This window comes from Neovison vison, chromosome 13 (assembly GCF_020171115.1).
Source record: "Neovison vison isolate M4711 chromosome 13, ASM_NN_V1, whole genome shotgun sequence".
NCBI lineage: Eukaryota > Metazoa > Chordata > Mammalia > Carnivora > Mustelidae > Neogale > Neogale vison.
Genome location: NC_058103.1, coordinates 83934411 through 83960682, shown reverse-complemented (window position 1 = coordinate 83960682; position 26272 = coordinate 83934411). Strand labels below are relative to the sequence as shown.

Here is a 26272-nt window from a genome sequence, read left to right as displayed (position 1 = left end):
AAAAGAAGCAGTGGGGTTATTTATGATGGAAAGAAGTCTCCAGATATGGCATGCCAGGAACACTGATTCTCAGGTGGGTGGAAGGCATTAGCATTTTACCCATATTCCTCATCAGCTTCCTGAAGATAATTAGAATGCATTTCCATTTACACTTTATTATAAAGTTTCTTTCCCAACAATCTCTCTCTTTAACTGTAGAGACAGGTTTGTAGTAGGTTGCCAAGGAAGCAGATGGTCAACGCCATGGCCCAGGAGGGTTGTGACCAGTCCTGAAGGCCCGGGGCTGTGCTTCGACCTATAATGAGACAGAAAATAGGAGGAATATTATACCTCTGTTCCCCAGGAACCACTAATAGATGGCAGCTATCTGCCTAGATCCCTTTATTCCAGGGATCTCCCTGAGTGAGTCTTACAAGCCAGAGAGAACTAAGTCCAGGGTCAGATTCTGGGTCAGGAGTTGGAGGTCAGGCTGTGCATTTGGGAACTCACCCTGCTGTTCTGGATTCTCCTTCCCCTCGTGCTGGGCCCATGCCACAGCTCGTCGCTGCTCAGGACTCAGAAAGGCCATTTGTTCAGGAGTGACAGCCACAGCCTGAACACTTGTGAGACTAGATAGCTGGGTGGGGCTGAACACCACCTGGGGGTGGGGACAGGAATCAGTGCATCCACTGTAGCCCCTGGTGGGCCCTGGCTCTTCATGGTCACCTCAAACGCCAGCCCATCAATACTTACAGCAAATTTAGGAGCAGGGATGACTGAAATAGCAAGAGGGGTAAGGCCCTGGATCTGTTCCTGCAGCAGTGCTGAAAGAGCCAGGTCTGGGATCCCTGCTGTTAAAGTAGGATGGGCATTCAAACGCTGTTGTATACCGCCCTCCCCCCTTCCTTCAAACCTACAGACCTTCTCCAACCTCTCCCAAAGTACCATACACCTTCCCCAACACATCTCCAACCTCTTACCTAAATACCTTCTCAGACTCCCACCTTAAGAATTCCAGAGCAGGCCTCCACCCAGTCCAGCCATGGTATAGAAACCAACCCATGACAACCAGAACCAGCAGTGGTCTGGCCTCCCTACCTGCTATGGTGCCGATTTCAGTGAAGATCTCAGGCCCCCAGTTACTGATGGGACCAAAACCACCAGGCAGCACAAGGAGCTGGGCCAGAACTTCCAGCTGCTGCTCAGAGCACCGGAGATGCAGATTGCCCAGGAAGAGAGCTGCTTGGCTGTGGAAGAGTGGGGTGGAAGAGAGGAAGATTCAGCCACGGTGATAGGGCGCATGGTTGTGAGATGGGAGTAGAGACTGCTTCAAGTGAGGTCCCTTCCTCCCTGGGACCACTCACTCCTCATGAGCCTTCCAACCCCAGTGAATCCACCTTTACCTCAGCACCACCACCCACACCTCCCCCCACAGGTGACCTAAATTCCCAACTGCTGATATGCCGTAGCTCCTCTGGCCGAAGTCCGCAGAGCGTATAACCCAGGGCAGTCAGGTGAAGGAAGTCCAGGTGGCTCACGTGCCGGCCACTCTGCCGCAAGAAACTGGAGACCACAACCCGGAGCTGATACGGGGATGGAGGGCAAAGAATAAGGAGAGAAATCATAGGGAATTCTTGGAAGAGGAAGTGATTAGGGAAGTGACAAGTGCTACTGGATTATATACTTATATTCTTAAGACCAGAAGTTCCACTAGCCATGGGGAAGGTTGAGGATCCAAAAGTAGAAGGCCAGGGAAAATAGGCAGGAGGGAGTTTTACCTGTTCAGGGGCTCGAAGTGAATAAATCACAGAGTTTCTAGTGCCACAAGTATGGGGTATTTAAAAATAGAAAGAATGGCCAGGGAGGGTGACAGGAAAACATTCCTTGGGCTTTAGGTGACCTAGAAGCCTGGACCTGTGGAATGGATGTTTGGAAGGTAGTAGAAAAAGGGAAGGTGTTACCTGGACAGAGCTCCAGCCATCTATCTGTCCCAGGGTACTCAGCACTCCCCAGTCCGCTAGGGTCAGCTCCTGTAGGTCCCGCTCTCCTAGACCTATTAAGAGCCGACCCAGCTGCAGGATCTGCTCAGGACGGAATCCCTGGGGAGGACCCCACAACTAGGAGAAAGAGAAGAACAATGTGAATGGAAAAGCATTGGTCTAGGAGTCAGAATGCTGGGTCTTAGTCACGCCTCTGACCTTAGCTGTCACTTGCCTCTCTAGGTCTTTAGATTCCTCAGCTGTAAAATGAGGATGGTTTAAGGTTCCTCTGACTAGGCCGTTACTGAAAGATGCTAGAGTCTCAGTAGGGAAGAATAGCACACTCTTAGTCCATGATTTCTAAACGTTTATGTGCACCAGACTCACTGGGAATGCCTGTTAAAATGTAGATCCCTATAGCACTAAGATGATTCTTCAGTGAGCGGCATGGGACCCTTGCATCAGCATTTTAAAAACCTGCTCCCTGGATAATTTTGATACACAGTAAAGTTTGGTAACCACTGCTTTCTTCCCTCTCCCCTTTGCACTAGCTTCCTTTCCTCTGACTCCCTACTCAGGATCCAAACTCTCTAATTCTTTAATCTCCTGTTTCTCCCACCTCTTACCCGGCTATCCATTTCCTTGTGTTCCACACTGCACCCAACCAGCTTCCTCATGTTGGCTTCTCCATCCCTAACCTGTTTTGCCTTGCCCATCGCTGCCCGTAGTTCTTCAGGCCCAAGTCCTGGGTCTCCCGCAAATAATGCCAGGCAGTCCTCAAAGTCTGAGAGCTCCATCTCTGCAATCTGGGTTGCTGACCAGGCTGCTGGGAATGTCCCCCGTACATCTGCACAATTTGGCACAGGTTCTGAAGAGGTAAGGCAGGCACAGGGAGTCAGTGTGGAACTAAACTATGCCCCGAGAGATATCTATAGATGGAATGACCCCTCCAACCTTTGGAAAGGGCAATGTGGACACTATGGGCCAAAGGATTACTCTAGTGTGAGAATTACAGGACTCAAAGGACATTAGAACAAGTAAGTGATTAGAGAGGACAAGCTCCACATTATATAAATGGAAGACTGAGGGAGGTTGCCTAGGGATTTAATGGCAGGTCTAGATCAGAACCCAGGTCTCAGGTCCCAGAGGGTCTCCTGCCTACATCCTAAGCATCTTCCCAGCAGCTCCATACTCTAGCATAGAGTCGAGCCTACAAGCTGGGTCACTGTTAACAGGGATAAGAAAATAGGAAAAGGGAAACCCTGGGCTCAAAGTGCAATGGGTTCTAAATTTCTAGGGCTATAGAACCCTAGAACTAGAAAAGACCTTGACGATCATCCGCTAACCACTTTGGTTTATAGATTAGAAAACCAAGCCCAGAGAACAGAAAGTGTGTAAATCTTCTCAAAGGGCACATCATACCTAAAGCCTAACATTCTGATTCCATTGCTGAATATTCTTTCCTATACACTCCAATAGACTTAAGAATATTTGGGTAGTTTCACCTGGGAGATCTTCTGCAGTAGGCCGTACAATCCCAGCTACCAAGGCGGCTTTCTTGGGCGCAAGCTGTGGACCGCCACATAGCTGTCCAACTCTGCTCTGCTCCCAGCTCCGCTGCTTCTCTAGGAGCCGCTCCAGGGTCTCTGGTCCCAAGGCTTCCTGTGTGAGAAGTGATATGGAGAGTGCAGAGACCTAGGAAGGTCAGGGCCAGCTGCTGCAGCTCTAATTCTAAAGTCTTGTCTCTTTTTAGCAATTTCCCCAGATTCAGGCTTTACAACCCTTGCCCCACACCTCCTTGGCGTTAGCTCCCCAGAACCAGCTCACCAGTCCCCTCTCTGCCCTTACTCCCTCCCTTGTTCCTTCACCTCACCCTGGGGATCAAGGAAATAGCTTCGGTAGACAGAGTGAGTACTAGGCGTCCAGCTTGTTCTACTTCACCCTGGCTCCACAACTCTGGCTTCCTGGGGGACAGGAAGAAGATCAGGGGCTGGGATGCTGAGAGAACTGTGATGGAAAGGAAGGGGGAAAGAGGACATGCTAGGATTGGGGACTCAGGGCTCCAAGGACCCTTGAGTGTATTAAATGAGCTGCCACTGATGATGGTGGTTAAGAGGGTGGGTGTAGGATGAGTTAGAATTGGAAGTTTCCGAAGGTTCATACCCAAGAACAGGCTCCTGCGACAGGAGCCATCCCAGCTCTGTGGCAAATGGCTCTCCTAGGCAGAAGCCCTGCAGCTGATTGAGATGGGCCAGGAAGATCGGTAGGGGGATCCGTCGTGTACTCTCTATCCCCAGGAATCCAACCAAGGGGCCCAATGTCTCCAGCACTTCCCTTGAGACTGTTGTCTCCTTTGGAGCCTAGAGAGGGGCATCAGGCCTTGGGACAATGCATCTCTGACTCAGACGACCAGACTCTTTGATCAAGACACCAAAACCTTTGATTCTTCTCTCCCTCCAAGCTCCCAACTCAAAACCCTATATTGTTCACTGCCATTGTTTACTTTCTTAAATCAGGAGCCCAGATAGGTGGAGGCAGAAAGGCTAAGAGATGGAATCCAAAGGATTTCTGGGACTCCAGTGAATGTGGATAGGAAATAAGAAGCAGGTTCTCAAGGAATAGAACCTGGAGGTAGATCTAGGGGCTAGGGCCTTGTGGACAAGAACCTGTTTGGCATCAAAAGTGTGGGGCTGGGCCTAGAAGACAGAAAGCATTGTCTGAGAGGTAAAAATTATCCAGGCAGGAACTCTGAGTCTGGTAGGTTGGACTCTTACCAAGTTTTGTAGGGCCCTCTCCGCCAGGGCTACACGGTGGAGTGGGGTCAGTGCCAGCAGCTGCTCTGGAGCTCCTCGTACCAGCTCCACCACCAACATAATAGATTCATTGGACAGTCTCTCCATCAACCGGACCCTATAACAATTTGACAACAGGGGCCCTCAGAAATGAGCTCTGTTGAAAAAAGACCACAGAACACCACATTGCCCAGACAAAAGAGGTAACATCAGAACAAACCTTATGGCCCTGACAGGATCTGATATTAAATTGCCCCAGATGCGATTCCCATCATAGTGTTTAAAGGGAGGGAACAAAAGGAATGACATACTTCTAGTATTCCCGAAAAGAAATGACCAATGATCCTACCATCTAATGGAACCCAAAGCACCAAATATCAACTATCTTTAGTTATCAACCCCATTGATAGATTAGGAGACGGGTTCCCAGATATGGTGGGATCTTACTCCCAGTTCCTCTCTTCTACAGCATCACCCTTCCTCTACCTGTTGGGAGGAGGTCCTCTCTCATTTGTATCATGCTACACAGTTTACCAAGTTCTTTTGGGTGTTCTCTCATTTGATCCTTATGACAAGATTTTGAGGTAAGAAAGGTATTTTTCTTACTCTTTCACAGATGAGGGACTCAGGTCTTCCAGCTCATGGTCTAGGATCTTTCACCTTATCTAGGTCTTTGGAATTCTAAAATTATCTAAATTAAAAAGATTTGAATGGCTTTATTTTTAAGCCCTCTTGCCCCCAAATTGGGAGTGATATTGTATACTCTAGGGCTGCCAAATCTGGAACTAGGCTGTATAGCACAAGGGCCAAAATCTGTGGAAAGACCTATAAAAATGTAAGGATGGAGTCAACCACTTTGACCACCACCTCATCCCTAGGAAGGCTAACACCAGCCTTTTTCTACCCTGACTTACAGTTTAGATGGCAATGGGGTAGAGATGGGGGTAAAATGGAAAAAGAGGCCTATGAGAGCTACTCATAAACTCCCAGAGTCTGTGTTAGGAGGACTCAGGTTCATGAGTTTTCTCTCCCCACGACCCTTACCCATACTTGAATGTGCTGTACAACATTCCTGCTATGGGACCATCCAGCCTAGGCTTGAACACCTCTTGAATTGTGATGTTGGGAATTCACTACATCAATTTTCCTTATATTTTGCAAGACTCTGATTTTTATTCCTTTGTCCTTGCAATGCCCAATATGGCCCTTCAGAAACATGCCCATTTATTTTCTATTTGATAGCCTTTGGGGTATTTGAAGGCATTTATCATGCATGTTTCATACATGTTCTCTTTCTGTACTCCACTGACACACTGACAACATGGTTGCTTAAACAGACTATAATCCTCTAGGGCAGAATTGGACCATTGCCTCCCTCAGCTTAGATAGTCTATCTCTATTAATGTAGCCTATTATATTATGACTGCTTGGAAGGCCACATCATCGTGTTACCCACCCTCAGCTGTCCCATGTTGGGACCATGTTCTGGGAACCAGTCAAGACATAGAGCAACTTTGAATAGAATCCTCCACTTTGGGCTATAACTGGTATCAGGGAACAATCAGAAAAAAAAAAAACAACCCACCACCTTAAGGGCACTTCCTAAGGGCAGATCTTCTACCCCAAGTTGAGACTTCTAAGGAGCCAGTTTCTCTAGTCAGAGCACTTACGGTAAATCCAGGAGTAGCTTTGCATCTAGCCCACTCAGTTCTGGCCCCAGGGTTGCCAACTCTGGCTCTGGCATGGTCATCCTCCGCTGTAGCTCTGCCCAGATACAAGCCCTCTGTAGGACAGGGTAGGGAAACATGTCAGGACAGACTTAAGTTTGGGAACCGGATTCTGTATCAAGGGTCCTTGCCTCCCTGTTCCAACTAATGCCTAAGCACCCCCTCTCACCAGGCTCCCTCGAACCCCAGTGGGCAGCTGATAGATCATGTGCACAACTTCAAGGAAGTCTGCCATCGAGTTGATCTGCTGCAGAAACTCACACGACATGCCCCCCGCCAAGGTGCCCAGAGCCCTGTAGGTGTGTGAGTGGACAGATGCTCATTCATCACATGCCATGGTCTGTCTGCTCATTGTATCAACACAAGTACAGATGCTCATTTACAGTAACTTATAGTTTGAGATATGATTTTCCACGGATGTTCTCATTGGCTCCCCACATCATCACTGTTTATCAGAGAGGAAAATAAACATTCACAGAGGTCGAGCGAAGTTCCCCACATTATTCTCCTACAAACATGCTAAACTGAGCCTAGAGCTAAGTCTTTAGATTCTGAAGACCATGATTCTTCTACTTACTTATTCCTGTTTATTCTCCTTGGCCAGTGGTTCTCATTAACTAACCGGATCAAACTAACAACAGCAAATGTCTATTGGGAGCTTGCACAGGGCCAGCAACTCTATTAAGTCCCTTACATGCCTTATCTCATTTAATCCTTATAACCACATCCTATGAGGTAGGTACTATTTTAATTCTCATTCTATAGAAGGAAAAAACTGAAGCTTAGAGAGGTTAAGTGACTTGCCCAAGATCGCAAATACATGTCAGGGCTGGGACATGAACCCAGGTTTTCTGAATCTGGGTAGATTCAGATAGACTCATCAGGGTAGTTGTGGTCCTGTGGGAGGGCAGGAGGGTAAAGGGAGAAAGAGCCAAGAGGGGGACCACAGGCTGGCACGATGTGTCATTCATCCCTATATCTCCCAACACATCACATGGTATCTGGCACATGGTAAGTGCTCAAAAATTGTTAGTCGAATTAAACTCACTGCGCAACACAGGTTACTCACTGCAGATTCCTGAGTGTCAGGTTGGTGGGCACCTGCATCTTCTTCCAGAGAAACTGTGCCTACAAGAGAAAAAAGAGGAGCAGCACCCCAGCAGAGATAGTTGCCTAAGAACTTAAGATGCTTTGGACCCAGTCTTGCCTCCCCACCGTGTAGATCCCATTAGCCTCCTGCTCTCCCAAATGCACATTCCTCTGCGACAGAGAGACAGAGACAGAGAAATGGAGGATTAGGGAGGAGGGAGAAGAAATGAGCCAAGCAAGTCACATTATAAAATATAAAGGATGCTCAGGCTAAAGTGCCCAATATAGGGCTGCTGGGTAAAAGAGGTGGGACACAGTGGGTAGTCCTGGGCTAAGTGGAGAGAATTACCTGCTGCTCAGACCAGGGCAGCTGGCGGTAACGCCTCCGGTTAGCCAGAAGAGCCGCGGTGTCCAGCTGCAGCAGCTTCAGTGGGAGCAGGGGAAGCAGGCAGTCTGGCCAGGTGGTGGGGATAGGCTGCCAGTGGCCATGTGAGTGTTGCAGTGCAGCAGTAGGTAAAGGGAGCCATGGGGGCAGGAAGGGACCACAGCTAGGATAAGACTGGATGATCTGTGCCACTAGAGAGGTGCACGCCTGAGAGCCCTCACCTCAAGGCAGCTGCGGGCAAGTCTTGCTGCTATTTGGGCACCTGGTGGACTAAAGTCCTCTCTGAGCTTTGGTCTCTTTATCTGAAAGCAGGGTGGTTGGCCTTGACATTCTAGGCTAGTGTGGATCATGCTTTCCTGTTCTCTGGAACTGGGGAGGGCAACTAATGTCTTGGAGGGGGGCACAGAGCCAGCCTGGACTCTTGGGGGGAGTGTGTGAAGCAGCACCAGCCGTATGAAACCGCCCTTGGACGGGGAGAGGAGTTTAGTTGGGAGATGCCACACGTACCTGACCAGGGATACACACAGCTGCACCGGCACCTGTCGTACCTATGTTTTTAACTCCATCTTTCCCCTGCGTGAGAATTGGCAGTGTGTGTGTGTGTGTGTGTGTAAGAAAGTGGGGAAGTGTGGGAGACCTTCCCTGGCCAAAGGGAAGATTCCCTGCTCCTTCCCCAGAGCCCACATCCTTAAGGGCCTCATCCTCCCTGCCACTCTCATACCCGAAAGGTCTGCAACAATGCTGCGGTCTGGCAGGCTGAGAGGCGTGATAGTTCGGGGGCTAGGCAGGAGCAGGCCCCAATCAGAACTCGCCTAGGGATGGCCTGGAGTGTCTGGGAGCTGAGACCTGGCAGCAGAGGGTGCAAGGAGCAGAGTTCCTCCAGGGACAGCTGGGGAGCAAGAGAGACAAGAGTCCTGAAGAAGAGCAGCAAACCCAGTACAGTAAGTGGCAGGTGAGGAAGCATGGAGGGAAGAAAGGGGCAGATGCAGGAGGCAGGGAAAAGGGGACAAGGACCTCTGGAGGATGTTGAGAAGGGGCTGCTACTCACATCATGTCTGGGGAGGAGCCGTCCAAGCAGTAAAACAGCCTAAGGTGGGAGGAGACAGGAAACAGCAGCTTTTCAGGTCCTGGCAGCCAGGTTTGAAACAAGTCCCGAGGGCCTACCCTCTAAAACTTTTAGCTCCCTCTCTACCACCCCCACTGACTAGCCTGGCCATGGATCTTCTTGATCTGAAGAAGGGGGTATGAGGGGGCCCTCCTTGGGACAGAGAAAAAGGAGGAGGCTCTAGAGGAACTAATGGTATCCCTGACCGTAATTCTCTTGACTGGTGTTCCCAGGGCTGGAGGGTAGACACCAGAGAGCAAGACAGGCCCACCTGGGCGGGTGTGACACTGGTTCCCTGCAGGGCAGGAAGCATGGCTCTTAGCTGGGGCTCTGACAGCTCCTGCAGGAAGCGGAGGCCCAGCTGAGGGAAGAGAGGGGCCCAGACTCGCAGGTCCCGGGGGCTCAGCACAGCCCCTCCGGAAGAGCGCAACACTCCCAGAAGCTCATACGCCACCTGTAACCAAAAAAGTTTTGGGACTGGAGAGGAAAGATAAGTGAACTTTAAGCTTCCTGTCTGATCCCGCATTTGGATTTCCTAGGGCCTGGTCTGGGACTTAGAACCAGGGCTGGGATAGGAACAGATTGGGTTGAAGATCTCAGAGGGTATGTGTGGGGTCTCATAAACCAAATGGCATAGGTCTGGAAGAGGTGGTAACAGATAAGAATGACCATGGATAAAGGAACAGAGGTGGCATAGGTCCAGGAGGGCTGGCACTATTGTGCTCACGTGTGGTTGAGATGACTGGGTGAGCCCTCCACACTGACTCAAGAAAAGCCTGGGGTCTTGTAGGCCTGTGCCAAGGGGCTCACCCGTCCTTGTGGGCTGAGAGTCCCGTTGGCAGCACATTCCAGCAGCCCCCGTTCCACCGGCCCCATTGGATCACTCAAGGGTACCAGGCTCTGCAGCTCCTCAGGGCTCAGGAAACAGGCGAGGGACCCCAGCCTAAGAAAGGCACAAAGCTGGCCTTCATGTGGTCACGGAAGCTGGCACTAAGGTGGGGACCACGTGGGTACAGCGAGTGGGCGTTCTGACCACTCAACTAGGAAATACGGGTGCCATAGATAGGACTCTGTCCCGGAATCCAATACTGCCTGTGTCCCTTGCCTATTTTCTTGCCCCTGCCTTCCTAGGACCCCAACCTATCCAGTAGCCATCCTCGCCGCTCTCCCAATGTGACCTTGATCACCGACCCCACAACCACTCACCTGCGCACCTGCTCCTCTCCATCCTGGACGCTTTGGTTCACCAGGCTGCGTAGCACATGTCGAGCGTGCCCTGGCCCAAGACCTGCTGCTGGCCAGCTATCCTCCAGGGCCTGGATCTGAGATGAGGAGGGGCAGCTTGTATTGGGGTCACTGTGGGACTCTTGTGGGGAGGAGCCGACCAGGACTCCTGTCCCACCTAGCACAAGATGGGCTGGTCAAGTTAAGAGGGTCATGTCCTACCTGGTGAGGGCTGAGCTGCAGAAAGTTTTCCAGAGGGAGGTGGGGGAGCAGGGGCAGCGCGGCCCACAGAAGTTCTTGGGACCAGGCAGGCACTTCCCCGAAAAGCTCAGGGGCCAGCAGGCGCTTTGCAAGAGCCTCCTTCTGTTCAGGCTTCATTCCTGGGCTGTAATCCCGGATGGCAGCCAGGCTGGGGAGAGAAATGGCTCTCAACCCTTGGCCCTGTTCCAAACAGTTGTCCCCTAGTTCTCTGCAGCCCTACAATCATAGGCAAGAAGGAGACTCTCCCTAATTTTACCAGAGAGGATCTCAGAAAGGAGTTGCCCTAGGCTAGTGGGGTCAGCCTGACCCCAGGAGGATCAGGAGGGGTGGTGCGGGGTCCTCACACACTGTCGTTGGCCAACAAGGATGGTGGGAAGCGCATCAGGTCAGAGACAGCCAAGAAGGGGATGAGTGGTGACAGGTCAATGAAGAGTTGGGAGGTGAGTCGTGGGTACCGCTGGAGTAGCAAGGCTGTCAGGCGACCCAGGGCCTGCTCTTCCGACGGTGGTACCTGTGGGGGGCACAGGAATGGATGCTGGCTCTGGAAATGCTCAGTATCCCTGCGATCTCCTCTCGAGATCCTCCTTCCACTAGGCAAGCCCTCTGCACACTGGGTTCTAAGTGCCCTTGATTCCTAGATTTCTCCCTCCACCCTGGTTCCCCTCTCTCAATACCCACCTGCAGCTGGGCCCAGGAACGGTGCATGAGTGTCAGGAAGCCCTGAGCAGCCTCCCTCTCTGCTGAAAGCACCAACTGCTGGAGATTTTCCGGCGGCATGTGCAGGTATGCCTAGGAGTGGGAGGTTATGGTAGACACAGCCTCACGGGGTTGTGACCCAGACCACCCATGTGCCTCTCCAACAGTTACCTGCACTAGAATCTGCAAGGCCCAAACACTCTTCTCCCTCTGGAGCAGATCCCATAGAACAGGCTGGTGGGGAGACAGATAGGATACCAAGAGATATTTCCTCTGTCCCTCCTAAAGCTTCCCCAGGCACTCCAACTCCTCTTCCTAGGATGCTTGTCCTTCGTCTGAAGCTAGGATGTGTGTCTCCTCAGATATTGAATTCTTTTAGGCCAGGGACAATTTCTCTAACTTCTCCTGTATCCCTTTCCATGCCAGGCCCATTGCTGGCTCAATAAATAAATAAATACTTGGAGATCAGAACCAAATTGCTAAGAATCTGTCTAAAATCATTTCACTGGATGCAGGGCTTGAGAAAGGTGGACCCCAACGTGGAGTAAGGAATTATGGTATTTATGTATTCTAGTCCCCTCACTCTACAGAGAAGAAACAGAAGCCCAGAAAACCTAAATTAAATTATTTGCCTAACACCACCCTAATTTGTAACATAGTTGACCCCAGAACCCAAGTCTTCCGATCTGTAGTTGCCCTGAATTTTTCTTATTTCTGCCTAATCTTCCTCTATTTTGCCAGCCTCCGAGTCTCACTCTCTAGGGACAAAATGAGGGCCCTCCAACATGATCCCTTTCCCTTCTGGAGCAGAAAGGGGGAGAGTCAGAGTCAGAATAATGAGATACATTTATTGCATGTTTCTGTATCTTGCTATATACATAACCCACAACATGTCTTATGTCTTATCTTATGTAATCCTTACAGCCACCCTACCAAAAAATTGGCATGAGTATTCACCCTCCTTTATAGATTAAAAAAAAAAAAAGTATTGCCCAGAGAGGTTAAGTAACTTGTCCAAGGTCGATCACAGAACTCAGATGTGAACCCAAGCCTGACTGACTCCAGAGCTATGTGCTTAAACCACTAGAGTATACTATACTATTATCCTCTCAGCATTAGAGAAATCATTTGGAGGTCCTTCCCTCTGTTCCCAGGGCCTTCACCTTGGCAGATCACTCACACTGAAGCAAGCCAGCAGCTCCATCTTGTTTGTAACAGAGCTGGCGCTTTCAGTGGGTTCGAAGCCCAGCGGGGTTGGCAGTTCCTCCTCTTCCAGGTACTTCCCGACCGTCCGCAGCACGCTGCGCCGGCCCTCTGGGCGGAAGGCATCCCAGAAGGAACAGTTGTCTGGGAGACTGGAGAGCATCAGGGCCTGCCCCAGCATTCCCTGGGCCTCAGTGCCCCCGGCCCCTGGACCCAGGAGAAAGGTCAGCAGGCGCAGGAGATAGTGTAGGCGTGTGGAATGGGCAAGGGCTGGTACAGAGGACTGACAGCGTGGCAACTGGGATAGCATGCCAAGCAGGAAGGGAGCTGGGGCCAGGCACAATGGGGATGGTCCCAGTGGCGGCAGGGAGGGCAGAAGAGGGCCCAGGAGCCCCTCTAGGAAGCAAGTGTCATTACCCCCACGACTTATCCTGCACTGGCCTGCGAGCCAAGGCCAGAAGGGTGCCAGGGCTTCATACATGGTGTCGTTGACACAGACCATCATCAGGAAGCTTCCCCCATCTGGGCAGCGCTCCCCACAAGGTCCAACGTGGCAGGGTGGGAAGGCAGTGACATCTGGGGTGGGGCCCTGGCACACATGCTGAACCCAGGCCTGATTGCTGGGGGGGACAGCCTGCAGACCTGCCTCTCCACACAGCCGCTCAGCCCACAGAGTCTCATTCTCCAAGAAGCAGCCCCAGAAGATCTCTGGGGTGAGGGGCACAGGGGGCAGGCCTTCAGGACAGCTGGTGGGGGGTGGGAGCAGGCCAGCACATAGCTGCTTCACCAGGCGGCGGTTGGGGCCAGACAGGGCTGAAAAGGAGAGGTTGCTACATATTGCCTCCAGGAACTGATCGGGAAGCTGGTCATGGCAAGCCTGGAGCCAAGCCTGGGCACCTGGTGCCCACGAGACTGCATACCACACAGCTGTCTGGCAGATGGCAGCGGGGCTGGGAGGGGGCCGCGGGGTGGCCGGCTTGGCGTGTTGGCAGAGCAAGTGGATGGAGAAGTTGGAAATGCTGTAGGGTGGTGCTGGGCCTGAGTGGTTCTCGCAGAGCGCCTCCACAGAGATGGCTCGCCGTTGGCGAGGGCTGATGTGGGCTGAGGGCTGGGAAGCCCTGGGCAGAGGCACACCCGTGCTCAGGCAGTGGAGGAGGGCAGGGGGTGGGGGTGGTGATCCAGACAGAAACCCCAGCGCCTGGACATCCCAGGAAAGGTTGTGCCGGATGCCCCTGGGTGTAGAGGGAGGAGCAGGCAGCATCTGGTCAGTTTACATTTCCTCCAGCTGAACATTCTGACCCTGGCCCAGAGCCCTGCAAGGAGGGCAGCAAGCATAGGCTTTTCCAAAAGGTCCCAGGGACCATAGATGTTACTGGTTTAGGTGGAAATGGGAGAGAGATCTGTCCTGCCAAGGTACGAAATCATCTAGGAGGAGCCCCAGTTGGAGTCCCTTCTGTCCACCTGGCTTCTTTCTTTCTCCTTTCTTCATATGCTTTTAGGTAGCTTAGGTTCAACCCTTGGTTGGCCTCATTTCAGGAAGTCTGCCGAGCAACTGAGGAAATCTGACCATGCTCTGGCATTGTTGTGCTGAAATAGTAAGCGATGGAGGAATCCAGTCTTGTCCTTTCTTCCCATATCCCATCTCTACGGGGTAAAATTTATGAAACGTGTGCGAGGCACAGTTCTAAGTGGCTTATACGTACAGTATCAACCCATTCAATCTCACTCTATGGTGGCTAATACTATCTATATTTTATAAGTAGGGAAACTGAGGCATAGAATGAGAATGTAATCTCCTCAAGGTCACATGGCTAGGTAAAGGTAGAGCTGGGACACCAACCTAGTCAGTCACGTTCTAAAGCCACTAAACAATACCCCTCCCGTCAGTTCTCTCCTCCACCCTGGAGACTGATGACTTCCCAGGCCCAATCAGAACTCCTTTCCTGGGAAGAGAGTTACTTACCATAAAAGCAGCTGCTGAAGGTTGCCTAGGAGGGAAACAATAAGGAAGAGAACTCTCTCAGTCTCACCCCTTCTTTGCCCTGCCACAGCCCAGCAGACCTGACAGCACTCACCTCCCTGGCACTGCCCATTGGCATCAGGCTCTGGTTGCCCCAGGATAGAAAAGACCTCATCCTGTAGGGAGTTGGTGACACGGAGCAGCCCCTCCTGGAAGGCAGCATAGAGGGGGGCCCCCACTGTGCGCAGCAGGCCTCCCCAAAGAGCCTCCTCAGAGCCCAGTTCCACTGGGGTGAGCAAACCCAACAGACCCTGCAAAAAGTGGGGGGCTTGCTCCCTCCCATCAAGGCCTGTGGCATTGGTGGGGTCTACGCTGGGCTGCACCTGCACCAGGGTCTGCCAGCGTGTACCTTCTAACAGCAGCAGCAGAGAAGGCAACCAGTCAGCCACGAGGACACAGTCAGAGGGCCCATCACGGGTGCATGGGGGGCGGGTAGGGGTAGGGGGTCCCACAGGAACTAAGGCTCCTAGCAGCGCCTCTGCGAGTCCACCCAGCACACCTGCCTGGTGCCCCAGGAAGTCCCGGGGGGTCTGCTCCTGTCCCAGCAGTGCCAGCACATCCCCTAGCAGCCCAAGCATTGGCTCCCAGTCTGGGCTGCCTCTCAGTGTCACTAGGAAATCATGGAGCCGGAGGGAAGGGGGCTGGAGAGGTGGGGGCTCCCCCACGGGTCCCTCCCCCATTCTCCCAGGCTCAAAGGAAGAAGAAATGTTGGCTAGGAGTGCAGAGAACTGTGAGCGGCTGAGGGACCCGGGGGGAGCCTGGTCCATGGTGGAGAGCAATGACTTCAGGAGGGAGAGCCCAGGGTCCAGGGACTGAATCCCAGTAGGGACCAGAGTCACTGTAAAGAGAGAAACAGTTCACTCAAGGGGAAGAGCCTAGAACCCAATTCAGCCTTGCCCTGGAACCCAGCCCTAGCTTAGATCTGAAGATGAAGCTCAGGGTTTGGTGAGCTGAGTCCCTTTACTGAATCAGCCTACAGGAAGTCTTGACCTGCTTCCTTTTCTTCTTCTTCTTTTCTTTTTTTTTTTTAAGGTTTTATTTATTTGACACAGAGATAGAGAATACAAGTAGGCAGAGTGGCAGGCAGAGGAAGAGGGAGAAGCAGGCTCTCCACTGAGCAGGGAGCCTGATGTGGGGCTCAATCCCAGGACCCTGCGATCATGACCTGAGCCAAAGGCTCACCACCCAGGTGCCCCTTGACCTGCTTTCTTAACCTTCGCTTTCTCCCTAGCTCCAGTCTCTGCCCATCTTCCTTTTTTTTTTTTTTTTTTTTTTTTAAAGATTTTAGTATTTATTTGACAGAGAAAGAACAGGATAGCCACAAGCAGGGGGAGTGGCAGAGGGAGAAGGAGAAGCAGGCTTCCTTGCTTAGTTAGCAATTGCCAATGCCAATGCAGACTCCATCCCAGGACCCTGGGATCATGACCTGAGCATAAGGCAGATGCTTAACTGACTGAGCCTCCCAGGTACGCCTTCCTTTGTCTTTTATAGAAACCAGTTAATCTCTGCATTCTTAAGTCTCTTTTTAGCAACCATCCCTCTCATCCCCAGCCCTGCTCGCTGTTCCTCTCACCTGCACAGGATAGCGGCAACAGCAGAGGCCAGAGGCTCAGAGCCATGTTTCCAGGTGAGCACCGGTAAGAGGTGAGTTCTGGTTATTCTCACCTTGCGTGGGATAGCCAGGTAAGGGCAGAGCACCACAGGCAGCCCGAGTTGCCACTGACACTATAGTGTGGTCTTTCAGGAAACAATATCTGTAACCTGACAGGTTTGTCACCTGAGCCTCTGAATACCTGATCCTCTGGCTTTGGAAAAAGGTGTGCTTCTGTGAAAGGGACCAGTTATAGGGGATCCCAGGGGGCCCTTGGTGGAGCCTAAGGAGACAGCCTCAGTTGAGAGCCAGGATGCAGATAAGGGTGTAATCTTGTAGGGGGGTGGCATTCTGCAGAAAAATGTAAGAAAAAAAAGAAGATCCAAAGGAGTTATAAAGCAAGTAGGATTCAGAGGAGTCAAGGAAGAAAGGGGACCCAGAAAAAGAAACTGGGCAGCCAGGTATAAACAGAGAAGAGGAATAAAGACCAAGGTTTGGTCCAAGGACATAACATTTAGGAAGAGGAAAGCTGCTTTCAATTCAGTCCAAGAACCACAAAATGCTCAGAATGGGGCAGGACTTCAGAGGTTACATAGACAAAACCTCTCAGTTTATGGATGTGCGACTTGCTCAAGGGGCCATTCAAATGTTTGGGTTTGCGTTCTGGCTCTCTTCCTGTGGCCTAGGTTAAAGCCCTGTAGAAAATTCTGAGTTGAGAAGAGGGATATAAGCCAGATTACATCACTGTGCAAGGGGGCTACTTCACACACTCACACATACAGGAATGCACACACTCAGGCAGGCTCACACACACAGAAAGAGAGAGTACTGCTCATAGATCAGAGAGATCCCATTCAGAATAATTGGGTCTGGTCAAGGCAAGAAGTCTTTTCTGTCCTCCATTTAAAAGCCCAAAGGCTTTTACCTGATACCAACTCTAAATAGTAATTCAACATTGAGGCTCCACTTAAACAATTATTCTGTCCCTCTTTCCTCAGAACCCTCTTCTATTCTATCCCCCAAACCCACATATTCAAATCTATTATTAATGAGCTTCTGCCCTAGGAGGTTCACTTAGGATCATAGAATTTTAGAACTGGAAGGGACCTGAGGGAATCCTGTGGTAAAAACTTCTCATTCTGTAAATGAGGAAATTGAGACCCCTCCCTCCCCCCCACACAAAATGGAATGACTTGGGCAGGCCTCCAAAGTTGAGGATAGTGCTAGAATTTTCCAAGACAAATAAAAATTCAGGATTAGTGAAATGATCTATTGTACCCCTTAGCTGATCTCTTCCCTTTACCCATCAAAGTTACCACATCCAGTCTGGAAAGCAGAGAGGAGAATCAAAGAATAAGACCTGGATTCCCAATAGCTTTCTATCTCCTGGTTCCAGCCCATCCCGCAATCCATCTGAATTTCTGCCCTTGGTTGTATAACAACCCTCTTATGATAAATTCTCCTTTTTTGCTAACATAGCCCCAAAACTGAAATGGCTTGGGTTCAAATCCTGGCTCCAATGTTTACTAGCTGTGTGCTGTGGGCAGTTTCTTTTCTTTTCTTTTTTAAGATTTTATTTATTTACTTGACAGAGATCACAAGTAGGCAGAGAGGCAGGCAGAGAGAGAGAGGAGGAAGCAGGGTCCCCGAGGAGCAGAGAGCCCAACTCGGGGCTCGATCCCAGGACCCTGGGATCATGACCTGAGCCGAAGGCAGAGGCTTTAACCCACTGAGCCACCCAGGCACGCCTGTGGGCAATTTCTAACCTCTCTGTGTCATAGTGTTCTTTTCCATAAAAAGGAGAGATACTAGTATAGACTTATTGAGAGGATTAAATTAGATAATGCACTTAATATACTTAGCACAGTATGTGGCATTCGTCCAACAAAGAATAAGCACCTTTCATGTGCCAGGCACTGGTACAAAATAAACATTCACTAAATGTTGCTACTATTGTTATCAGACTAACTCATTATTAATTATTTTATTTGAAACTAAAGAGCCCTAATTAATACAGAGATTCTTACCAGGAAGTAGTGTCTTGACTGAAAGACCTTGAGAACAGGTATGAAACTAGTTGGCTCAAACAGAGAGAGGAACAATGAGTACTCCCTCAACCCAGGTTGGGAAATTCTTGGCAGTCCATATGATGATGGAGCAAGTAATCAGTTAAGCAATCCTGTTGCCACCAAGGATTCAGACTATGTGCCAACTGAGGGTAAAGTGTTTGGGGTTTATAGCTAATGTATCAAACTATTTGATATAAGCAGGTTACTGCTTATACAGTTGACCCTTGAAAAGGTAGGTAATTAGGGGCACCATCCCCCAACCCACCGTGCAGTTAAAAATCTTAACTACCCCTAAACTTAACTACTAATAGCCCACTGTTAACTGGAAGCCTTACCAACGACATAAACCATCAATTAATGTATATTTTATATATTGTATATATAATATACCATATTCTTCTAATAAGCTAGAGCAAAGAAAATATTATTAACAAAATAATGAGGAAGAGAAAATACACTTACAGTACTATATTTATCTAAACAAACAAACAAACCAAACAATGGTAGACTGCACAGTTCAAACCCATGTTGTTCAAGAGTCAGCTGTGTTCTGGTGACAAGAGTGAGAAGAGTTCCAATCTATGAATGATCAAACAGAAAGAGAGAAAAACGGAAACAAACTGAAATTACAGAGGTCCAGAATAGGAAATTAACGTATCTTGCTAAAGTGAAATGGATAAGATTGGTGGGGATGACTGGAGTGCTCTGTAATCTGGCAACTGAAATGGAGGTACCCAGAAGGAACCAGAGAAGTTGGGAAATCTGAAACATCCTCACTGCCCCAAACCTGTCCTATGGTACTCTGTCTGATAAAAACACATTCCTCCCTTTGAAAATTACAATTATTTTTCTCCCTTTTTGATTTGCCTTTTGTAACTGAGTTATATGTTGTTCACTAGATATCCAAGAAGTTCCCACCCACATTTTCCAGATGTCTTTTAGTTGGGTAGGGGCAGGTGACTAGTTTTGGCCAGTGACTAGTAAATGACCAAAGAACTTAAGAGTTAGTGAATGTTACTCTGGTAATCTCTTCCTAGAAACTGCAAGCTGAGATGGCAGTGTCACAAGACCAACTAGCCTCAAGCTCCAAATTATCACAGAACATGTATAATCAATTCTCATTATTTATGAGTTCTGTATTTGTGAATTAGCCTACTCATTAAAATTTGTGAACCTAAATAAAAACTTCTGGGTTTTTTCATAATCACTCACAGATGTAGGCAGAGTGGTGAAAACTTTGAGTCCCCTGATGTGCGTGTTCCCAGCTGAGATTACTCAAGGCAATACTCCACTGCCTTCTCATACTAGAAATCCATGTCCTTTTCATGATCGGTTTAGAGCCACAAGTTTCGCATTTTTGTTCTTTTTGTTGGTGATTTTGCTGTTTAAAATGGCCCTCACGCTTAATGCTCAGGTTCTTTCTAGTGCTCCTAAGCACAGGAAACCTGTGATGTGACTTACAGAGAAAATATGAACTTTATTCAGGCGTGAGTTGCAGTGCTGCTGACAAAAAGAAGCCAGTACTAATGAATCAACAACATACATTAAATAAGGAGTCTTCAAACAGAAACACCTTATATAAAACACAATATACAAAGCAAGGTTATATATCCATCTACTGAGGAAAATGCTGTGACCAGAGGTTTGTAGGAACCTAACCTCATATCTTCCCTAAGAGCAATGGTTTAGTATTTGTTAATTCAGAGTTTCTTTATAGAACATAACTATTGCAAGTAATAAAAATCAACAGTAGTTGTTTTGAAGAGTTAGTTGCCCAGTGAGTGAGAAATAAACCTTTCTTGTGTTAAGCCACTAAGGTTTTGGGATTAATTTGTTTTTGCAGTATAGTCTTTGACTTTCCTGATTAAGACATTTTTTAAAAAAAGATTTTATTTATTTATTTGCCAGAGAGAGAGAGAGAGATAGCACAAGCCACAGGAGCGGCAGGCAGAGGGAGAAGCAGGGGAGCAGATTCCCTGCTGAGCAAGGAGCCTGATGAGGGACTCCATCCCAGCACCCTGGGATCATGACCTGAGTAGAAGGCAGATACTTAACCAACTGAGCCACCCAGGCTTCCCTTGATTAAGATACTTTTTAAAATTATGTTTGCAATTTGATATTTATTACCTCTGTAATCAGAAGTGTCTATATAATTCACCCATCTGTAAAATGGAGATATTACTCATCAATCCAATTATATTAATTCCCTTGCATTTTGAAGATTTATTTACTTATTTGAGAGAGAGAAACCAAGTGAGCATGTGCATGCATGAGCAGGAGGAGGGGAAGAGGGAGAGGGGGAATCTCAGGCAGATTCTGCTCTGAGCACAGTGCTGGATGGGGGGAGGGGCTTGATCCCACAACCCCAAGACCAGGACCCAAGCTGAAACCAAGAGTCAGACACCTAACCAAACTGAGCCACCCAGGTGCCCTTGCATTTTAAAGTGCCTATAATGTGCCAGGCACTGGTACAAATCCACTAAATGTTACTACTACTACGATTAGACTAGCTTAAAATAAATTTTTTTGCCACTAAGAATCTTAATACCAAAATTGGTATGAGAAGCAGTGCTTTTTTTTCTTTAAGATTTTATTTATTTGAGAGATACAGAGAGAGAGCACAGCAGGGTGAGCTGCAGAGGCAGAGAGAGAAGCAGGGTCCTCCCCAGGAATGGATCCCAGGGGCTTGATCCCAGAACCATGGGATCATGACCAGAGCCGAAGGCAGATGCCCAACTGACTGAGCCACCCAGGTGTCCCAAGAAGCAGTGTTTTAAGAGAACTAGTTGAGTAAAGTAGGGAGGGGGTCATTGAGGACTCCCCCAATCCAAGAAAATTGCTTGGCAGGCCTTATTGGGGTTAGAAGAGGAAGAACAGTTTTGAAGGGATGGTAATAATTCAATTTTGAACATATTAGAAATGAAGCACCAAAGAATAGACAAATGAAATGCCTAAGGATAGACAAATGATTATTTTTCCTGGAGTTTCTAAGAGAGGTCTGGGTTGAAATGGAATTAGACGTCATTAGCATTACAAACAGTAGTGGAAACCATAAAAGTGGACAAAACTAGTTAGTGAGAATTTGTGGAGTTTGAAGCAAAAACAGCGGACCACACATTTAAAGCTTGGGAAGAAGATGGCTAGCAACAAAAATGGAAGGGAAGAAATCCAAAGGAAAACCTGAAGGGAGTGCTGTCAGGAAGTCAAAGGAGGAGAAATTTTCAATGAAGGTACAATGGTCAAATGATCTATAGTGGCTTTGAACTTTGTCAGTTTAGCTAAACTGGAACTGATTTCCCAGAATTCCTTTCCCTGTATGGCTCCATGTGATGGTTGGCCAACAAGAGAAACTTGTATGAGATTCAGGTGGGGGAGGTGAAGCAGTGAAGACTTTCATTTAGAAGTGTTGAGGGGGAGACACAAAGGTTGAGGGGACGAAGTCCAGTTTTGTCCTCATTGAAGAGAATATTAAAAATAAGGACATCAGTCAGTCAGATAAAGTATTATTTGGTCCTATGGAGGCTTTTGTGGGGTCATATGTTATATGTTCAGCGGAAACCAGTCTTCAATACAGAAATCTAAGTATCATCTTATGCTAGACTAGAATATAAAGTCTTGAGCAGAGACTACACCTGTTGTACCCCAAATGCCTAACAGTTACTGGCACATAGTATTAAGCAATTTTTAAATATTGTTTTATATATATATAAATAAATATTGTTATATATATATAATATATATTGTTTATATATATATAAACAATATTTAACAATTTTTAACAATATTTAACAATTTTTTATTTATAACAATATTTAACTTTTTATTTATATATAAATAAAAAGCATTGTTAAATATATAAATTCATTCTACCACACACATTCCTGACCTATATTATAGGGGCTACCATGGTGATGAGATTGCTACTTCCACTAAGATAAAGACTTAAAATGTTCACCTCAGAGTAGGGAAAATTCTTTAAAAAAAAAAAGAATTCCAACTAATAAATATAGAAGGAACAAGAGAAATAGAACACCACTTTAGTAATTACTGCAAACAAGATTCACTGATGAGCTATAATTATTGGGGTAAAGTTTTAAGAAGAAATGAGAAATTTGCATAACCTCACAGTATCTCCTTCCAAGTATTTATTACTGATGAAGGGGGAAAAGAGTTAACTTCACAGTGGAGAAGGCTGGTTGCCATCACCTTAATGAAACGATCAAGGTTAGCCTCACCAGTTATGACCTATATCACTATGATGTACCTCCTGATGTGGTCTGGCAAGGCCACTTCATCTCACTGGTATTTCCCTAAAAGTTCATAACCTCAATATAATCATGAGAAAACATCAGAAGAACCCATTCTACAAAATACCTGACCAGAATTCCTCAAATATATCAAGGTCTTGAAAGATAAGAAGAGACTAAGGTAACTATTGAAACCAGAGGAGATTAAGGAGATATGACAACTAAATGCAATGTTGAATCTTGGTCTGGAACTGAGAACAGAAAAAAGACATTAGTGGAAAAACTGATTAAATCCTAGTAAAGTCTGTACCTAAATTGATAGCATATTACCAATGTTAATTTATTAATTTTGACCATTATATCTTGGTTATGTAAGGTGTTAATATTAGAGAAAGCTGGGTGACAGGTACCTAGGAAATATCTTCGCATCTCTTCTGTGAATCTCAAATTACCTTAAAATAAAAAGTTAAAAAATGTTTGGGACACCTGGGTGGCTCAGTCAGTTAAGTATCCAATTCTTGATTTTGGCTCAGGTCATGATCTCAAGGTTGTGAGATCAAGCCCTGTGTTAGGCTTTGCACTGAGTGTGGAGTCTGCTTAAGATTCTCTCTCTCCCTCTCCCTTAGCCCTCTCCTGCCCCCACTCCAGCTCATGAGTGTGTGCTCTCTCAATCTCTCTTAAAAATTAAAAATAAAAAAGTTAAAAATGTTTATTCTACCCTAAGTCACCTAAATAGGAAAAATACAAATGTAAAACATTGTGAAGATTTCTACTTGTCATAGTAAAAAACAGAAATCTCTCCAAAAGTGACTTATAAAAAGGTTTGCATTCATATACTATACAGTTCTTTTTTTTTTTAGATTTTATTTCTTTATTTGACAGACAGAGATCACAAGTAGGCAGAGAGGCAGGCAGAGAGAGAGAGAGGAAGGGAAGCAGTCTCCCTGCTGAGCAGAGAGCCTGACGTGGGGCTTGATCCCAGGACCCTGGGATCATGACCTGAGCTGAAGGCAGAGGCTTTAACCCCCTGAGCCACCCAGGTGCCCCCTGAACAGTTTTTCTATCCTTAAAACTGAACATCATGGCCGGGACATAAGGAAATTTAAAACTTTTGTTGATGGGATGCCTGGGAGGTTCAGTTGGTTGGACAGCTACCTTTGGCTTGGGTCATGATCCCAGGGTTCTGGGATAGAGTCCTGCATCAGGCTCCTTGCTCAGTGGGGAGCTTGCTTCTCTCTCTGCCTTTGCCTGCCACTCTGCCTGCTTGTGCTCTCTCCCTCTCTCTCTGACAAATAAATAAATAAAATCTTTAAAGAAAAAATATTTAAAAAACACTTGTTAAAAAACAAATGCTTTTGTGAACATTAGGCCAACTAGTACAAAGTCACAAGAAAGAGATGGATTGAGACCTACTGATTCTCTGACGTTTTAAACCTTTGAAAATATAATAAAAACTTTTTTTAATTTAAAACATTCATATTAAATTTAAGACACAGTGACAATATAGAGAATTATAATAAAACAAAATTAATGTAGGTTCATAACTAAAAATCCACGTTGAACATTAAAAAAGTGAAAGTCAAAGTTATTACAGTAATACAGTAGATAGAAGCTGTACTGTTATTATAAACTTTTCTTTCCTTGATTTATTTTTTATATACCTTATGATAAAGCAAATATTAATTTTTCTGTTTCCAAGTGGCAATGCATTGGCTTGAGTTCCAATATGGTATTTGAAGATGTAAGAGATCAAAGGGAGAAACTATGTTATAAAATAAAAGCTTAATACAAACCATATATGAAAAAATTTTAATTTTGTTATATCACAGCAATATCTAAGTTGTAACTTCACTTGCAAAAAGTTCCTGATGAATGCTCATTATTATTTGGCATAGAGCTTCAATCTCTTCCTTTGGAATAGCAGGGTATTCCTACAGAAGGGATACTCAGGGCGAGGATAAAGAGGGAGGGAGAGGAGTAATGGCTTCATTACCAGTGGGGCTTGGTTTTTCAACCTAAGAATATTTGTCTTTAGTCAGAAAAGATTTTGCTCATTTTTGGTTTTGTACAGCTATTATCACACGGCTCTGGGCTGCTAGAAGGATAATTTGGGGGAAATGAGAAGAAGTAAAGTCAGTCTTCATTTATTACCTAGTGATCTTACGAGGACCCAGTTAGGATGGGCAGGGATTTCTGTCCTGTTCATTCGTTGATGTATACTAATACCTAGAACGGTGTCTGGAACATAGGAACTCAACAAATATTTGTTGAATAAAGTTCCATTCTGGTAGAATTGAAACCAGATCATTTTCATTAAGAAGTTAAAGAATGAGGCAGCCTGCATAGACCACTCATTTGAAAGAGTAAGCTCTAGGGACGCCTGGGTGGCTCAGTTGGTTAAGCATGACTTTGGCTCAGGTCATGATCCTGGAGCCTCCAGACTGAGTCCCACATCAGGCTCCCTGCTCAGTGGGGAGCCTGCTTTTCCCTCTGCCTTCTTCTCCCCCTGCTTATGTGAGTGCTTTCTCTTTCTTTCTGTGTCAAATAAATAAAATCTTAAAAAGAAGGAAAGAGTGAGTCAGCTGTAGAATGCCAAGAGGGAATGTCATTAAATACCTATAAAGAAGTGTTTTTGGAAACTTTAACATGCATAAGTAACATTTGATTCAATAGGCTGTAAGGACAGGAACTTGATTTTGCACTTGCACCAAGTTCCCAGATGAAACAACTTCTGCTGGTCCTCAGATTCACTTTGAGCAAAGCTACTCAAAGATACTCAGTGAGCATCTACTTTGTGGATAGCATATGTAAGATTTATTTTTTTTTTAAAGAGATAGCTTTTTTTTTAAATTTTATTTATTTATTTGTCAGAGAGAGAGGGAGAGAGAGCGAGCACAGGCAGACAGAGAGGCAGGCAGAGGCAGAGGGAGAAGCAGGCTCCCTGCCGAGCAAGGAGCCCAATGTGGGACTCGATCCCAGGACGCTGGGATCATGACCTGAGCCGAAGGCAGCTGCTTAACCAACTGAGCCACCCAGGCGTCCCATATGTAAGATTTATTAAATAATATTTCCTGGGGTGCCTGGGTGGCTCAGTGGGTTAAAGCCTCTGCCTTCGGCTCGAGTCGTAATCCCAGGGTCTTGGGATCGAGCCCCCACATCGGGCTCTCTTCTCAGCGGGGAGCCTGCTTCCTCCTCTCTCTCTGCCTGCCTCTCTACCTACTTGTGATCTCTTGTCAAATAAATAAATAAAATCTTTAATAATAATAATAATAATAATATTTCCTTAAATAATAATATTTCCTTAGGTTTGTTGAATTCTGATTACCAGGCTCAATGGATGCTCTCTAATCCAGATCTGACTGGACCATTTCTTCCTTGAAAGTCTGTCTTGGCTCTTAGAACAGTACTGCACAATGATTATCCTCTGTCTCTTCAGGTTTTTCCTCTCAGTTTCTTCCAGCTCCTTTTCCTCCTTCTATCCCTTAAATGTACCTGTTTCCCCGGTTTCTGTCTCCAGTCCTCTTCTGTTTGTATTCAACAGAAATCCTTCTGTTATCTCTAATTCTAGTTGATTCTTTTGGGGCTTCTAGGTATACAGTCATGTCTAAAAATAACATTTCTAGGGATGCCTGGGTGGCTCAGTGGGTTAAAGCCTCTGTCTTTAAATTTTTAAATTTCAGTTTATTTTGAAACATTTTTGTTTCTCATTTTATGGAGAATGCCTAAAACGGTTTTCCTTGTAACAATGTTGGTTATTGGTTTTAGACAATTTTTACTTTATTTTAAAAAATATTTTATTTAGGGGCGCCTGGGTGGCTCAGTGGGTTAAGCCGCTGCCTTCGGCTCAGGTCATGATCTCAGGGTCCTGGGATCGAGGCCCGCATCGGGCTCTCTGCTCAGCAGGG

At 47.0% G+C, this 26272-nt stretch overlaps 1 protein-coding gene across 1 annotated transcript; it reads right to left on the bottom strand.

Annotated features, from left to right (window-relative positions):
* Nucleotides 1-188: 188 nt before the first annotated feature.
* STRC (stereocilin) lies at nucleotides 189-16079 on the bottom strand. The gene is made up of 29 exons (XM_044232367.1): nucleotides 16034-16079; nucleotides 14516-15298; nucleotides 14404-14428; nucleotides 12418-13672; nucleotides 11409-11471; nucleotides 11220-11330; nucleotides 10886-11052; nucleotides 10503-10689; nucleotides 10263-10378; nucleotides 9867-9999; nucleotides 9328-9510; nucleotides 9000-9038; nucleotides 8673-8840; nucleotides 8459-8524; nucleotides 7916-8041; nucleotides 7547-7605; nucleotides 6647-6770; nucleotides 6421-6533; nucleotides 4733-4868; nucleotides 4122-4318; nucleotides 3832-3922; nucleotides 3464-3620; nucleotides 2657-2826; nucleotides 1941-2096; nucleotides 1420-1562; nucleotides 1078-1226; nucleotides 733-830; nucleotides 490-637; nucleotides 189-295 (listed from the first exon to the last, which is right to left on the bottom strand). Exons 1-29 carry the CDS (start codon nucleotides 16077-16079, stop codon nucleotides 189-191), a joined length of 5316 nt encoding a protein of 1771 aa, XP_044088302.1.
* Nucleotides 16080-26272: the final 10193 nt, after the last annotated feature.